The sequence below is a fragment of the Hyposmocoma kahamanoa genome, unplaced genomic scaffold (assembly GCF_003589595.1).
Source record: "Hyposmocoma kahamanoa isolate Upper Pololo Valley unplaced genomic scaffold, ASM358959v1 115, whole genome shotgun sequence".
NCBI classification, from domain to species: domain Eukaryota; kingdom Metazoa; phylum Arthropoda; class Insecta; order Lepidoptera; family Cosmopterigidae; genus Hyposmocoma; species Hyposmocoma kahamanoa.
In genome coordinates this window covers 98,032-116,396 of record NW_020653389.1, presented here as the reverse complement: position 1 = coordinate 116,396, position 18,365 = coordinate 98,032, and the positions used below count along the sequence as shown (strand labels likewise).

The window sequence follows — 18,365 nt, the reverse complement described above, 5'->3', positions numbered from 1 at the left end:
GAATAAAGAAGAGCAGTTCAGTTGGCTGAATTTGTTAACAACATGCTTGAATTGCATTCCACTAAGATTTTTTATTGCGTCTGGAATTTTATTAAATATTTTTAATAAAATTTAAAGGGCCGTTTTACATATATTTCTTCGGACCATATATTTCCTGGTACGAAATAAGTTATTAAATGCTGTTTTACATGAACGAATGCAGCGTTAAAACTTTCTTGTGTCTTGTGACACCATGTGAGATCAGACTTACATGCATATCCATACGGAAACGCGAAACCCATGTTTACATACAAAATGCAGTTATGCACAAACGAATACAACGCTAAAATCGCTTGGTGGTGCATCGTGCGTCACCATGTGAGATCATGCTTAAATATATTTCCATATGGAAACGCCATGCCCGAGTTTGTTTTACACAAACGAATGCAATGGTAAAACCGCATCATCACGTCTAGATTTAAGAAAATACTATTTAAATTGATTGTGACAAATTATTTTTAATATTTTTTTGAATTTTTGACATTTAAATTTTGAAGCTTGCGACCCCCTACATTTTTATCGCTTTGACATGCGTTCATCTTTTTCATTAAATCATAATTTTTCTTTAAATATATCATTTAATTAACAAAATTTAATTTTATATTGTAATACGATATGATTTTAATTATATAAGTAATATGACTATATGTAATAAATGCGAACAATGTATAATATTTGCTATTAACATTTGTATGCCAGTTACTGGCGCAACACGCTGAACCATAAGTGTAATCTTAAATAAGTAAACTGTATTTACCGTCTATGCTTACACATAAATATATCTCTATCTATCTATCTCTCATACAAAATCCAAAATACCTTCGCTATAATAGCCTACTAATCTGACTAATGATACCAGGCGCTCACTACGAGCAAAAAGGAACCTAAGCACGCGCTCAGAAAAGTGAAAATAACATTACCCGCCGCACGTACGTAGATTTCTAGGAATTAGGCGGCCATAAGTCAAAATTCCTAAAGTTGACTAATGACAAACATTTTTTTTCCTGGAATAATAGACTACCTGAAGAACAATAGCCAACCCCACCCACCCCCCTAGATTGCGCGAGCGCGCTGCATTACTAGTCGAAACTTGATTGTCGGTCTTACTGCACGTGAAAGTTCTTGACGTCCCCTTTTCGAATATCATTTTATTCTTTGAATATTTTATGTGTCGTGGCATATTTGCTTGTTTAAGTGATGGATACCAATAATCCAGGTAAGCTTTTATTAAATTAATATGAAATTGTATTAAAAATATTTTTAGTAAGTAACTTAATGACTAGCCGTCAATGATACCCATTTTTAGAGATTAATTATCTTTATTCTTCAATTTCAATCGAAAAAAAACTTTACTTCCGAACCTTTCCGAGTAAAATTTTTGATTTTATTACATAATATAAAGTGTTACAAAGGAAACTTTATAAAATCAGCTGCTGGTTTTTGCTAGTTTTAAAAATAAACGAGTTTGAATTTTTTTTGACAAAAATAGGAAAAAAATCAGAATTTATCTTTTTGTGTTAATATTATTTTTTTATTGTCATAGGTTCATCTGGTTGCTCGGGGGTGAAAATGTTGACCCGTAAATACCTCTTCGACAAAATGAACGAGCAACATTCATTATCAATACATGAAAAAATTCAATATTTAGAAAATTATTTACTCGAGTGTTAGGGGGCACAGAAGAACATAAAAATGTGATAAAAAAGAAGTTATCGTATTTTAAAAGTGATTTAATAAAGAGGTGGTCTCAGGCGCACAGAATACTTGAGAACTTTTTGACAGCCAATAATTCTTGGTTGGAAGGAACATTTGAAATCCCCGTAGATATGCATCAAAGGCCAGGACGACCTACCAAATCCTTTATCGAATCTAGCGAAAGAACAAAGAGAAGAAAAACGGAAGGAGTCCGCGCATCTTACGATGAAGAAGTAATTGTTCACGCGGCACAAGTAATTTTATAAAAAGAGGGAAAACGAAACGCCTCTACTGTTTTAAAGGACATTACAAATTCTACTGCGTCAGCCAGTGATTGTAAAAAAAGACATTCAAAGTCTAAAGAAATAGAGCCACTTACTCCTCTGCAAGCACTGACAATGTTTGTTGAAGCTGATTTGACAAGAAGACAATACGAAATTATTCGAGCAACGAACAAAAGATTCTATCCTCATTATGAATTATTATTGAAGGCCAAAGAAGAATGCTACCCACCCAAGGAGTCATTACGAGTCACGTCTACCTGCGCGAAAGGAAACCTACAATCTTTGTTGGATCACACTGTAACCAGATTATCCCTCTTCTTAGAAGAAGTCTTACTCACACTTGATGCTGCTGAACGGAACTCGTTACTGTTAATCTGCAAATGGGGTTGTGACGGCTCTCAACAAGCTCAGTATAAACAAAGACTCTCAAATGAGGATGACTCTGATGCTAATATTTTTATAAGCTCATTTGTGCCTCTACAAATTGTTTGTGGTGAAGATAAAAGTAAAATCGTGTGGCAAAAACCTACTCCATCTTCACCCAGATATTGCCGTCCAATAAGATTTAGATTCCTAAAAGAATCTACGGACATCACAAAAGATGAAATCAAATATGTAAAGGATAGTGTAAAGTCACTAAACTTGACAAAAGTAGACCTCAATGGAGAGATTTTTTTTTTCAACATAGTTTTAAAATGACTATGGTTGACGAAAGGTCTGCAATGCAGCTGCAGACACCAAATCGACCAGCAGGTGTTATATATGTGGAGCTACATCAAAAGACTTTAATGATTTATCAAAAAAGAATGACGTATGCCCTGAAGCTCTTGAATTTGGCCTTTCCGTATTACATGCTAGAATCCGGATATTCGAAAGCGTGCTTCATTTAGCTTACAAATTGCCCGTAAAGAAATACCGCGAGAGACGAACCGAAGAAGAAAAAAATCTAGAAAAGCAGAAGAAACTTGAAATTCAGCAAAGATTTAGAGAGGAGACAGGTCTCTTAGTCGATATGCCAAAAAGCAACTTCGGAAATACAAACGACGGAAACACCAGCAGAAGATTTTTCGAGAACCCTGAATTGGCTGCAGAAATTACTGGAATTTGAAAGATTATGACTTCATTTTTAGATTGAAAGTGATATTAGAAGCCATATCAAGCGGCCATAAGATTGACGTAGCAAAGTATGATAAATACGCCACTGAAACTGCAAAATTATATGTTGAGTTATATGGCTGGCATCCTATGACTCCAACGATGCACAAGGTCTTGATCCATGGAGCTTCAATAATAGAAAATTCGTTGTTGCCGATAGGGCAGCTTTCTGAAGAAGCTGCTGAGGCCCGCAATAAACATTTTCGGTCTTATCGTCTAAACTTTGCACGCAAGTTTTCGAGGGAAGACTGTAACTTAGATATTTTTCATAGGTTACTATTAACATCCGACCCATTTATTAGTTCCATGAGAAAGACCAAAAAAACCGCTGCAAAATTATTTTTGCCTGAGACAATGCAGCTATTAATTCCTGCTGAGCCAAACCGACCAATGGATGATAGTTTATAAGTTATTTTCTGTTATCTTTTTTATTAATTGTTATTTTCTAAATTTATTATTACTCATATTGTAAACGAGTCTCAACATTGTTAAAAATTTAGAGTAAGAGCGAGACAGCTCCAACACAAGTATTATCAATTACTTACTGGGGATGCATCATTTATAAATAATAAATGTAGTGTTTTAAGCCAAATAAACAAACATTATTATTTTTTTACACTGAATTCTTTTTATGTAAGCACTTTATTATATAAATATCACATAAAATAATTTTGGCCGCCTAAATCCTGAAAAACGATCTATGTGCGCCGTGTGCAGTCGTACGGAACCGAATGTTAGGATTGTACAAGGATTGTAATGTAAATCAAAGACTTGTCTGAGCGCTTGCACTATCAGCGGTAGGCACTTATCGCGTAACCTCGAGCTAGTGACGGAGCCCTGCCCCATATGAGATTAGACTTAAATATGAATGAACAGAGTGTGATATTCCTTTAAACAAAACAAGCTCTTAAACCGCACTTACCTATGGAAGAAATCTTGATACAGCCATCGAGAGGGGAATCCAGCTGCCGATATTCTGATTGTCTCCAATACGCCGCACGCTCTGAAACAAGATATATCATCATGGCTTTAGACTCAATTTACAATGCCGCCGAATTAAAGCTAATTTTCGGAACTATGCAACAATGGCGTGGGTTCCACCCCTATGTTGAGAAAATTCCAAAGATTCGCACAAAGCGTTACGCTTCCACATTTATATATGGCGAACGGCTATGGAGTGGAATTACCTGCCTGCAGGCTAGTTCCCTGAACGTTACAACTTGGACCTTTTCAAGGCGAGAGTGAATAGACATTATTTAGGTTGTCGACCTTGTCGTCACTTTCCATCAGGTAAAATGTCAAATGCGCACTTACATTTGTATAAAAAAAAACTTTTTATACTATAGCGAAACATACCTCAGCTGGTTAACAGCCCTGGCTGGATCGAACTGGAACGGCTGCTTCGTGTCGTTGGGCTTGATGCACCGCACATAGTGCGGCGTTGTCGCTGACAGTGTCAACATCAGAGCTGATAGTGACGCGCGGAATTGCGCGCCTACAGTTTGCTTGCCTGGACCCGATGTCCGGCGGGGTGGTTGCTGTGGAACAGGGTATAACTCAAATGTTGCCGTCGTTAAGTAACGGTAACGGCATTTGATTTTTTTTTAAATTTATTATGTATACTGACGAGATCAATAAAAAAGCCGATTCGACAGTATTTTATTTTAATGTAAGTTACGCGCTTAGTTTGTGAACCGATTTTGTTGATTCTTTTTTTTTATAATTATTAATACAAAGATCGAACACTCAAAGATTCCTTCGATCCGGCCGGATTCGAACCGACGTCGTCTAGCATACCGTGCCAGACGCTATACCAACTAAGCCAGGGAATGAACCAGCGGACCTCACGAATTTTTCTAAATGTTTGTTGTCGTGTCTTTGTATTTGGTTGTCGACGACTTTTTAGCCGTAGCGCCATGTATGAGAAATCTTAAGTATTTCGTCACCCAGTTAGATACCTTTACAGCTACCAGCCCTGGCTAGATTCTTTTTTGTTAGAAAGAATACCTCAGTATTGGTCTCATTTAAATTTGAAAGAAATATTCCACCTCTAAGAGTGGCAAGCTAGGGGATGAATCCGGTTTCGCGCACTTTCCGTTAACTGGCAAATATAATTGGCAAATAGATGTAATTCCACGAAATTTTGAGGTCGGCTTTTTTTTATAAAAAACTATAATCATTAAATAGGAAATGAAACTATTTTTCCGGATTTAAATCGCGTATATTTGTTTTTTCAAACAAACCAAAGTTTCGGGCCTTTTACAGGTCTCATGGTCCCTGTTGTTTTAGGTGGTACAGTCATCTACTAGTTGTCTAATATTAATGCAAACCACCCTATTTTTTCACTATAGTTTTAAAAGTTATTAATTAAATACCTTATTTTTAATTTTACGAAGAAACATTCCAATTTACGCTACATTGTTTTACAAATTACTTTATTGTAACATTATGAATTTTTTTTAAGTTAAATTTATTATTAATTAATAATGGAAATTAGAATAAATTAAAACGTATTAATTAGTACTGCAGTCTCATGTCTGTTTGGGATTTTTCATCAGAGGAAACACTGGATCCCAAATTGGTGGTACGCTCACGCGACATACTCGCAGGTCCCGAAATATTGGTTTGTTTGAAAAAACAAATATACGTTATTTAAATCCGGAAAAATAGTTTCATTTCTTATTATTGTATCTATTTTAGACTCTCGTGTCCCCCAATGCCTAAAAGATTCATTGTGATTTTTTTAATGGGAGAGGCGGTATTCCCCGGCAATGGCACAGGTTATTATTATTATAATCGCATAACATATACACAATAAAAATGCAGTCGTACACTCACACTCGCCTCAAAATATGCACGCGTAGATACTCACTGTTAAGCTGGCAACAGGAACGGAAGGCGTAGTCCGTCGTCGAGATGGTGGCGGCAATGTGGACGACTGGTCCACTTGTCTATCTCCAGCGAACATGGCGTGTATGAGACGGCAGCTTGTGGCAGATTTGATACACTCTAATTGTTCCTCTGACACTGTGTCACGATTCTTCTCTAGGAAACCCCCAGATTGATATTCTACGTTGTCCGCAAAGTGTTTTATTATGAAGGCTGAAATATGTTTTAATTATTATAATCAATGGTCAGAAAAAGGTATTACACATACAGGGTGTAATTACATTGATACCGAAAGTACGTTACATAATGATATCGAATATATAACCAGAAATAAAGACGAAATGTCATTTAATTTCTTTGAAAACTATTCTGCCAAATCAAACTTGCAAAATTACATATTTAATTACCGATGAAATGTGATTCAGTTTGTTTTGTAATTACATGTTATGCTGTTTTCCCACACCACCGAATGGAACAGCCCAGAGACATTATCTTTATTACAATAAATACAGAATATTTTTGGAATATACGGAGACATGCATGCTGGTCAGTTGTTGAGCTTTCTAATTTGTGATTTCAGCGCAAACGAGAGTTGATATTTAAAAGTGATATAAGGTCCATTTACCTGATGAGTAGCCAGGGATGGATGACCCTTATTTCGTCTATATTTCTGGTTATATACTCGATGCCTAATGAATAAATCGACATCGATAACTTTTTAAAAATAATTCTAGAAATATCCAATATTTTAACATTAAACGCTCCCATACATTTAATATGACATTCGTAGTTTTCCTACTGTAAGAGGTAACAATAAGTTAACAATATGAGAAAACTGATACAAATAAAGTAATAAAAGTATCTTTTAATTGAATAAAAATATATGCCACTATATCAATAGTCAATTATTTGATCAAGTGCGAGTTGTCCATAAAAATGAACAAAATTTATTAATTTTTTTTAGAGCTGATCGACTCAGTTTTATGTAAGCATTGACTTACAATTATATGGACGTCGGGTCCGCGCTAAAAAGTGTCCGCACTTGTAAGGCGCTAAAATCGTATACAGAGCGCCAAACTACGCTTTAGTCTTCATTTGTTCGACTGACAGCGCGATACTGCGATGATATTACAATTTAAATTTCGAATAGGTTGACTTGGGACATTTTTTTCGTGGTTTTTGTATTAGACCCGTCGTCCATTTATTTGTAAGTCAATTTTATAATTGTAAGGATTATTTTCATTGTATGGAACGAAAAAAACAGCAGAAGTGGGTCAAATTTAATACAAAGACGTATTTCTGCTGTCCCTGTTTTTTGTTCGTATTAGTGAACAAATAAAAAAGAAGGACAAAATGAACAGTTATTAAGAGGTCAAGGAATTGAATACAAACCGTGAGGAGTGGAGGAGGCTACACCGACAAGAGTCTGACTCTTAAATAAGATGATGATTGTTCTTTTATTTGACATTTGTCATCATTTGACGTTTGTATGATCCCAAAGTAAGTAACTAAATCACTTTTTTGTTATAATTATTAATACAAAGATCGAACACTCAGAAAAAACACTCAGAAAAAATTCCTTCGATCCGGTCGGATTCGAACCGACCGACGTCTTCTTGCATAATAATTGAACAAAAAATAATTGAATATCAATTCAATTAAAATTTAATTAAAGCACTTTTGTTATGGAAATCGGAAACAACGACGACGGTACTACAAACACCCAGACCAGAGACAATAAAGAAAAGTTAGTTTCTACATTAACCCGGCCGGGGATCGAACCCGGAACTTCAAAGATGACCTTGAACACCATGAAAACCGGTGTACATGCCACTCGACCAATGACGTGGTAGAAAAAAGCTATTTTTCTCAGTCTGAACAATTATTTAAAAGCAATTATTAACACAATTCCCGAATCAAAATTATTTTGATTTGACCTTGGATTCTAGGTCTTGAATCCAACCCGATTCAAATCTTGAATCCGACTTGGTTTCAAGACATAAGAGAAGTGACATGTCGTCTTAAATATATATCGCTAAATCGCGTGTACTTGTTTTTTCAAACGTCAGTTAGCCGTGACTTTGGAATCTGCAAAAAACCCGAAACATGGGATAGTGATTATATGAAGAAATAAATACAAATAGACGCGATTTAATATTAGAGAATCAGAATTATATTGAATCGATCGTTGATTCAAGGGATTCAAGTAAAATATTATAAGCTATTCCCCTGCCCAGAAGTCTGGTTTACTGGCTCAAAACTAAAAAAGGCGTATCGGGCCACACATTGCTGCCGTCGTTCGCCATTTTCGTGAGATAGTTACTTATTTCATTTACTGTTCGTGTGCATTATTGATTTTCTTAAAATTATGTTATTTGTACGTTGATATTCGTGTTTGCCCATTATATTCAAGTGTGAGAGATTTGTTTCAATGTTTATGAAAATTGTTTTTTTTTTTTAAATATCAAGTGACGGGACGAACAAGTCGTATGCCTGATGGTAAGCCACAGGCCTGTCCATAACAATTGCAGTATCCTCAGAGCTTCAAATCGCTAAGATCTGAGGGGCACTGCCACTGCGCCCGTCACCCTGAGACATAAGTTGACATGTCCCAAAACCGGAACACAGTAATGCTGACATTACAGCTTGGCAGCAGAAATAGGTAAGGTGGCAATACTTCCCTGGACGAACTCTTTCACAAGGAGCTTTACTGCTGCCATTGTATAATTGATTAAACGTTAGATTTAGTTCAAATTATTTGGTTTTTTTTTTTAAAGAATTAGTTTTGAATTAGCTAATTGTTGTAATGAATCGTTCAGTGATGTTAGTTGTTAATGAATTACAATTGCGTTATTTTACAAGACTTACTGGACTCATTCAGTCATAAAAGTAAATTATCTTTTTATTCTGTGTATCTATTTATTCTGTTTGTCTGTATGTATTTTTAACCAGAAAAATTCTAAAGACAAAAAACTCACCGGCATTGCCAAACCTCGGCTTCATAAAATGCGGGTACCTCGAACATTTATCATGTAGCTTCGACACAAATCCCTGATCTGACCCCTGTGGGACTCTGCACTCTTCATCGAGTAAAGCTAGAATGCCCAGTTTGTCTTCTATCAGGTCTATACAGGGCTGATTGTCGTAGAAGTCTATCATTTGCCAGGATATTTCTTCCTGTAAAATATAAAAATCTTAACTAGACTAGAACTGAAGCACTGTTGGTCAAAATTGTTAACTGTTACACCATGTAATATAATTTTTGTTTCAGGGTCTATCCATATCAATTTCTAATTGGTTCTACAACAAAAACACTTAATTTCCCTGCAAATTTTTGTGTTTCTCTTTATTTAAAGACAAAAATGGAACTTCATATTTCAAATCAATAGTGTATTTCAAACAAAATTTTGCAAATTGACGACAAAGCACCTAGAAGTATGTACTTTTGCGAGATTATGTAACCACTATGTAGATATGTAAATGAGCAGCTATACTCTGAGATGAAATTGAAGTCCAAAAATGTAAACAAACAATTGTCACTGTCAAAGTGACGTCTCATAGATCATGAACATTTTTTTTCCGGTTTCTTCGACCGAGTGTCGAACAATCAACGATGCTTCGTGGAGAGGCGAAACACGTGTCGGGTATACTTGCGTTTTTTATTAAGTTTATGCGGAGGGAGAGTCGGAAAATTAACTGTATAAAAAAATATTCATCTCTCACTGGGTTCGCGGAGTGGCAAATTAATTTACTTCCATTTTTATCTTTCATTGTCATCCCACCTTTTTATCACTCTTTTCTCTGGTTGCTGGCCATATACTATGAAATTTTGAATCGTTATTTAATTCCTTTTCTTCATCATTTTTTATTTCCTTCGATCGTTGCCACTCTCTACTAAATTTCCGAAGCGAGTAGACGTGGTCGACTTCATATCCAATTCTGAACAGTTATACTATTGAAAATCATGTAACATAACTGCTTGCAAAGCATAACATTTGAATAAAATACAGGCCCTTTTGGGATAAGTTCCTTTTTTTACCACGTCTAACCTGTATGTAATTTAAGTAGGAAGTGTGAGTGAGTGAGTAGAGAGTGTTTTTACATGATCGTACCTGTGTTTATATCGTTATTTTGTTTTGTTACTGCCTCTACCTTTCCCTTTCTTTCCTTTGTCTATTCTTCACCTATTCCTATATTACAATAAATGATGCGAATCGAGCCTTTTGATTACTGATAATCTTTGGCTACAGGTTCTACTCTCCTAAGTGGCCAGGAACCAGTAAAGAGGGTGATAAAGGTGGGATAACGACGAAGGAGAATAGGCACCGTCACAGTTGGAGTTACCTTGATATATTCATCCTGTTCTAACTTGAAGACATGAGAGTTGAACTGCTGCTGCAGCTTTTCGTTGGCGTAGTTGATACAGAATTGCTCGAACGAGTTAATCTCGAATGTCTCGAACCCGTATATATCCAGGACACCTTTGGAAATAAATCCATACATCAATATAAACCACAGAACAATAAATACATCAGAAGTGGTTAGTTAGCGTAGCTTGCGTAAGTAAGTTATGGTTGAGTCAATTATTTCTCGCAATTCTCGCAAAAATGGTTTGTTGTGCAATTTTTTTAAAGAAAAAATAATGGCCGCGAGAATAATATTATCCGTGGTGGTATTTCGTATCATCGGTAAGCGTTATTGTAATAAATTTTCAATTTTCTGTTTATCGAAATTGATTTTTTTGTACAGTAACAAACGAAAGTACACATTATTCCAGTATGGGCGAGTTTTATCGAAACACCTCGAATTTTCCACGCTAGTAGCGAACAAAAGCTTAGCGAAAAATGCTTCATGTTTGTTTTGTTAATTTTGAACTTAATTAATCGAAATAAAATTCATTAAGCAATGTGTGCGGTAAAGAAGACATTGTCGAAAAGATACTACTTTCTATTCGTTCATATGTTAGTCTTTATAGTCCAGCCAATGGCCACAAGATGGCAAGTACGCTGAAAAAATTTCAATATAAAATCAAAACGTCGTAATTTGAAATAAAGGTATTGAATTTAGGATATAGTGACTGAGTAAAGATAAAAAAATATTAACTGTCAAGAATTTTGTTACATCTTTTTAGATTAGAAACTACGACCAATCATCATTAATATTTCATAGTGTTTATTATTTGTTTGTGTGCGTGTTTTCAACAGCGATTCTGATAGTAATCGAGGCTAAGGCACTTCCATTTTTTTTTCATGCGTGGTATAAATCAAGAATGGAAGGGCTCGACTATCAGAACCACAGTCGCCAGAAGTCACACTAACATTATGATGTTAAGGCGAATTACCAGTGGACAAGCGGGAAAAACTGTTTTACTAGATCAAATGATTTAGGTATTTACTACTAAACAACGGTATTACAAATAAAATACGTGATACGCCTAAGAATACTGTCTAAAGAATGTGCTAATTCCGAAACTGCTAATTCTGAAAACAGGCTAAAATAAAGTGACCGTCAGGATGGCTGGTCGCTTGTTACATATGGCACTATTTGCTACCTTTTCCAAATAATTGCTACCTTTGATATATTCTGAGAAATTTAAAAAAATTATTGACCAGCCATTCTGATATCAGGATGGATGGTCGCCACTTTGTTCAGAATGAAGGGAGCAGATTTTCCAGAAGTATGTATTACCAATAATTGCTACCTATCTATCGTAAAATTTTCAATCGTTTATATTTTTTAACCAATGTAGATAGGAGGCGTATACCTTTAACTCGTGAAAGTAGCAATTATTGGTAACACATACTTCTGGAAAATCTGCTCCCTTCATGCTGAACAAAGTGGCGACCAGCCATCCTGATATCAAAAAGGCATGTCAATTATTTTAAAATTTTCAGAATATATCAAAGGCAGCAATTATTTAGCAAAGGTAGCAAATGGGTAGCAATTCTTGAATATACACTCAGTGCCAGGCGCCACAGGCGACCAGTCATTCTGACGGTCTCTAAAATAAAAGCCTACAACAAATTATTTAAGAATAAAATATCTAACTTTGCACATAATTTTTATATGGAGATATTTCTCTTAGTCTGTCTTTTTGAAGACGGAGTAAGTCAAAGAAGTCGGAGTCAGTTCAAAGGGACTCCGTTTAGTGGAGAATACACGCCTGCGTTTTGGTAGCGTTAAATGTGACAAGATTGGCATCGCCCCAATCGGAGACTGCCTTGAGCGTCAAATCTAAACGGCTAACCATGGACTCTCGACAGGACTGGTTTTCCTCTCCACTGACCCTAGCATTGGCCAAGTACCTATCTACAACTGTGCTGTCCTCAGCATACGCAAAGGTACCTGGAATTAAGATATCATTGATATGCAGCAGAAAGAGAGTTGCAGACAGTACGGAAATCTATCGCTATATGTTCGGAAGAGTCTCCACCAATCAAATGGTACGTTCACTCAAGAAATCCGAGATCCAATCGCAAAAGTCAGTAGGAAGCCCATAACATGGAAGCTTGCTTAAAATGCTTGCGTGCCAGACCTTGTCAAAGGCTTTAGAAATGTCCTAAGACACTGCAAGCCTTTTGCTTTTGCTTTTGCTCCATATGTGACAGGCATACACAAGATCCCCGGTAGATCGCCCTCTCGGAATCCATAGTGGCGATCACAAAGGTGGTCATTGTCTTCAAGGTATGACAGGAGATGGTTGTTGAGTACACGTTCCATAATCTTGAGTATGGAAGTGACTGAGATAGGTATATAGTTGACAGGGTCAGCTCTGCTTTCCTTTTTGGGCACAGGTTGCACGTTTGCAAGCTTCCACGACCTGGGAACTACACCAGTCTCAAGTGAGAAGCGATACAGGCGTGTGAGAACAGGAGTCAACTCAGGCGCACAGTTACGTAAGACTACCGCTGGAATTTTACGAGATTGGATGAATAATGGGTCGAGGATGATTCAAATATATATAATATAATATAATAACGCACACACTCAACATAGCCCCGCAATAGGGAAACCCTGTGTCGCGGGTGCCATGGACACACACATAGACAACCACAAATTACACCCAAACTCACGAGAGAAATAAATGTAGGTCATACAAATATTTCGCCCGGCCCGGGAATCGAACCTGGGACCTCTGCGTGGCAGTTCGGCATGGTAAACGTTCGGCCACGGAGGCAGTTGTAACAAGTTCGGCTATTTATTCCATAAGCGTGACCAATATTCAGTCGATAGTCGACATAATATTTACATAGATAGATAGACAGACTATAGAACCTGCAAAAGTTTGGTTTTCAACTGAAACCTTGTATTTATTAAATTGTCATTTATCCCAAAATTTGAAAATTGCCCAGCGGTTTAATGCTGCGCCGCGCCGCCCACTGCCACGTCAGTGGTTATCGGGTGCTTCTCGACGTCGTAATGGTGTCAATTTTTTTCTGCCTGTTCGTATTTTAGGTTGCGGGAGACGACAAGTGATCCCCTACACCTCACCTTCTAAAATGCTTCGAATAACAAATTCCGGACAGTCAATATAATTTAAACTTTACATTGTTGATATATCGTTGAAGGTTCAATACCTATTATTGCAAGTAACGACGTTTTGATTACATTGAAATTACATTCAATGTGCTGCCATCTAGCGATCTATATCAAAATGGCGACAAATGATTATCGACTACGAGTAGCGTGGAAAATTTGAAATGTTTACTTAGTTCTCCAAAAACGAAACCATATTGCAGTGGTTTATAAAGTTTACTAACGATTCTTGTAACAAAAAAAAATTACCATAAACAGAAAGTTTAAAAATTATTATAATTAAATAAAATAAGAATTAACGATGATATGAAACACACCATAGATTATTCTGTGGCTCTGGTGAAAAGGGGTACAAGTAAAAAAAGCCAACTTAACAAGGAAACGCGAAAAACACTTAACGCTTAATATCATATTAAGCTTTAACTGTTTTTCGTGACACTTTTTTTTGAGCTACATTATTACAGGTGCAACTATTATTTTTGCACTCATTAGCAGCAAAGGCTTTTTTCTACGATTTTCGAAGAGTATATAGCAAAAAATCTCTCTAGATTAGTCGACGCTATCCAATATTTCGAAAATCTACGTACCAATAAAATGTTTCTTCGCATGTCCAGTGTCTAACGCCCGATTGACAGCTTGGACAAGCCACGCGAACAATTCACCATATATCCTTTTAGCTAGAGCGTCTCTTGCGAAGTTTGCTCTTTGTATGTCCATTCGGGACACGATCACTTCGTGGGCGGAGGCGATGCGGCGGTGGGTTAACCAGCGCAGGAGTTCCGTTTTTGACACTCCGAGGAGGTTGCAGACTGTTGTTAAGTGTTTGTCATTTGACTGTAGGAGAAATAAGAAAGCGTAAATAATGTATAAATGATTTCTGATTGGGCAGAATAATTATCACTGACTGGGCGGAATAGATATTTCTGATTGGGCAGAATAGCTATCTGTGGTTGAGTGGAATAACTATCTCTGATTGGGCAGAAGAGCTGCCTTGGAATACGCTGACGCTGATCTCAGATAGGTCGGAATAACGATTTTTCACCGGGCAGAATAGCTATCTCAGATTAGGCGAAATAGCGATTTCTAATTGGGCGGAATAGCGATCTCTAATTGGGCGAGATAAGGTTCTCCGATTGAAATAAATAGTATGCGCTAAAATAACTCAGCTGACTCAAGATATATATGCCGCTATTGTAACTTTTATTCTCGTAAATACTAACACTAATAAAAGCGCCGTCTTCTAGATCGTCGCTTTCTCCATCCGGGTCCTGTGACGTCATCTCGATGTTGCCTATGTGGAGGATCGTAGCTAGTACGGTAAACATATTCTGTTGCTCAGTTTCGGTTACGCCTGAGGACAAGGTATAATTATTTTTATTATATCAAGTGATGCGATGAATAAGTTTCGGTAGCAGTAGAGGCCCTTGTGAAAGAGTTCGTCCAGGGAAGTACTGTCACCTTACTTATTTCTGCCGCCAAGCAGTAATGTCAGCATTACTGTGTTCCGGTTTTGAAGGGCAAGGGTGCTGGTGAAATTACAGGCACATTGGACTTGTCAACTTATGTCTCAAAGTGACCGGCGCAGCGGCAGTGCCCCTCAGATCTTTGCTATTTAAAGCTCTGAGTGGCACTGCACCTGTTATGGACAGACGTGTAGCTTACTATCAGGAGCACGACTTGTTCGTCCCGACACTTGGTATGACACGTCGATTTTTACTTTTAAAAGACTACTCAGGGCTTACTTAATAAATGTTCAACAATCTCAATATGGCTGTTGATGTGTCGGGATCATCTATGTTCATATTATATAGATTATTATTGTTTAGATTATTTTTTTATATTTTTTATTATATTTCCTTGTTTGGTTCTGTTTTTTGTATGTCAATTTTATTCAATTATTCACTATACCAATTTTTTTTAAATTATATGTGACGTAATAATGTCTACTGTTAAAATACATAACTGTCTACATTTATATTCATTTTGTGATATTATTCCTAACTAATATCACAAAATGAATAACTCTAATATTTATACAGTTTTATGAAATTAATTTCACATTTTAACGCATATATTATGTAAGTGGTAACGTCATTACTTCTTGTACTGTGTCAATAATCTGTTCGTTCTGACATATTTTGTGCGTTTTAAGGACATAATTGTCAATCTGTCACGGCTACTATGTTCCGTGTCACGTGTGTTCTGTTGCCGGATCCGCTGAAAATCAGCGTCGTAGCACCATAAGTGAGACGACACTAAGCTGAGTGGGTCACGGTTTCCTTGGCAGCACAGCACACACGCGTTGTACTCTTCTATATATTTGTAGTTAGTACTATTTTTATTGTTATTATCACAAAATGCATGTGTACTGTGTTGTCTACTTAAGGAATAAATGTTTTCTATTTCTATTTATATTTCTATGAAAAAAGTCGTTCGCCTGGTGGTAAGCAACACCTACAAAGATTGCTGTACCATTCGGCAAATCTCCGAATTTGCCACTTTGCCAGTGCACCTCAAGACATAAAGTTTACAAGTCCTATGTGCCTATACTTTCACTAGCACCTCACATACTTTATATGCCACATGGGCCGAACAGCAATTGCAAATGTTCGGGACATTAAAGCAAAATTTGAATTTTCTCTATCAGATCGTAATTACCTTCTTACCGCCCTTGTTATACATGTATTCTGTTACCATGTGTCGTGAAGAAGAAATATATTTATATTATATATAAAGACTGTGTTTGCGAGTGTACAGTGTAAAAGACGATCAGCACACATTTACAATCAAATAAATAAAGTTCTATATGTATACAAGAGATCGTTACAGAGTGTAAATCTATGACAGCAAAGTGGTTTCTCAATTTAGACTGTGACCAAGCTGAAATGTTAATGCAACGCACGGTAATGCAAAAACGCCATACAACTGAGTATGTTGTTTTCTGTACACATTTAGATTGTATCATTGTTGTTTTGTCTTCTGTCCAACTAAGAAATAGTATAAGTAAGTGTAAGCTATTTGTTACGTTACACCTAAGAAATATGAAGAGCGGGGTCTCCTGGCACAGGTGTTCTTATGCTTAAAAGGAGACTTCGGCAATTAAACTGAACACTAATAAATTATAACAAATAAACTATTTTTTTTCGATTTTTTATTTGTTCTGTAAGAAATATATAAACGTAAAATAGAAAAATTATTTTCATTAATTATTTATTTAAATATTAAAAAGGTAAATAAGCTTATTCCATAATTATATTCATTTAAAAGTTTGTTAATTGATATTATTAGGCTTCCAACATGTACCTGTGTAGATGGCGCGTCGGATTTGATTGTGATTGGTCCGAACATTTTATCTACCGGTTCGACGAGCCAATGACATTGCTTTTGAAATTCCCTAATTGCGAAAAAATGGCGGGAAATGAAAAAGAAGGGATTTAGAACATTGACTTACAAATAAATGGACGACGGGTCTAATACAAAAACCACGAAAAAAATGTCCCAAGTCAACCTATTTAAACGTAGTGACATGTAAAGGAATATGAAAAAGCTAAAACGTTGAATTTAAATTGTAATGTCATCGCAGTACTGTCTAATTTTGCTTGCTTCGCTGTCAGTCAAACAAACGAAGACTAAAGCGTGAATGACGCTCTGTATACGATTTTAACGCCCTATAAGTTCGGACACTTTTTAGCGCGGACCCGACGTCCATATAATTGTAAGTCAATGATTTAGAAGGCAATGACATTAGGTGAAAGAAAAATTTATGTATACGAATTTCATCAAATGTTCAAGTTAGATTGGTCATCATAACTGTATTTTGAGGTTAGAAATTTTGTTGAGTATATTTTAAAGTTCTAATATAAATTGTTGGAGGAATAGATTATTAAATCAGTTTGGTTAATACGGCGTTTTATTGGAGTGTTTGGACAAGTCTACAATTGATTGATGAAAACGGTAGAAATTAGTATTTATTTGAATTTAAGGAGTTATCACACTTATCGAAACACAATCTCATTAATCCGGGCAGAACAAACAGATCCTCATGTAACTGAGTATGCGGAGTCGTTACAGCTTCGCAGAGATATAGCGTCTCTTAGCGTATTCTATCGCCTGTACCACGGTGAGTGCTCTGAAGAGTTATTCAACCTTAGAATAATAACGCATAGAATGATAGTTTCATATCAAACGAACTGTCACAAGTGAGGCAAAAACCAAATTCATGTAGGCGTAAGCAACTTGTAACTACGCTCGTCGGCACGCACACAAATATACAAATAATGATGCCATGGAATAACATTTCCCTCAAAAGTGGGGAAATTGTATCTTGCTTAACTCATCATTAAGTTAAAGGTGCCTACAGATTTGCCCGACATTGTCGATCAGGTGCCTACAGATGTGCTCGGTTTTGTCGATGAAAAACGAATATAGCACTTATTTGTAAATCCAAGATGGCGGACACGATTTTTCAAATATGCTATATGGGTATCCTTTTCGAGGTATTTGGGGATGCTCATTACGAATATGGCACTCATTTCTAAATCCAAGATGGCGGACACGAGTTTTGAAATAAATGCAATATGGGTATCATTTTCGAGGTACTTGGGGATGCTCATGACGAATATGGCACTCATTTCTACATCCAAGATGGCGGGCACGATTTTTCAAAAAAATGCAATATGGGTATCATTTTCGAGGTACTTGGGGGTGCTCATTACGAATATGGCACTCATTTCTAAATCCAAGATGGCGGGCACGATTTTTTCAAAA

At 36.4% G+C, this 18,365-nt stretch overlaps 1 protein-coding gene across 1 annotated transcript in view; it reads right to left on the bottom strand.

Moving 5' to 3' along the window:
- Positions 1-18,365, bottom strand: part of LOC113239724 (unconventional myosin-Va) — a 112,745-nt gene that overhangs the window by 81,701 nt on the left and 12,679 nt on the right. The window contains exons 8-14 of the mRNA XM_026476817.1: positions 14,819-14,949; positions 14,186-14,432; positions 10,407-10,543; positions 9,041-9,239; positions 6,046-6,275; positions 4,530-4,711; positions 4,096-4,176 (exon numbers count right to left, since the gene is read on the bottom strand). Of these exons, the coding sequence (XP_026332602.1) occupies positions 4,096-4,176; positions 4,530-4,711; positions 6,046-6,275; positions 9,041-9,239; positions 10,407-10,543; positions 14,186-14,432; positions 14,819-14,949 (1,207 nt within the window). The remainder of the gene's footprint in view (positions 1-4,095; positions 4,177-4,529; positions 4,712-6,045; positions 6,276-9,040; positions 9,240-10,406; positions 10,544-14,185; positions 14,433-14,818; positions 14,950-18,365) is intronic.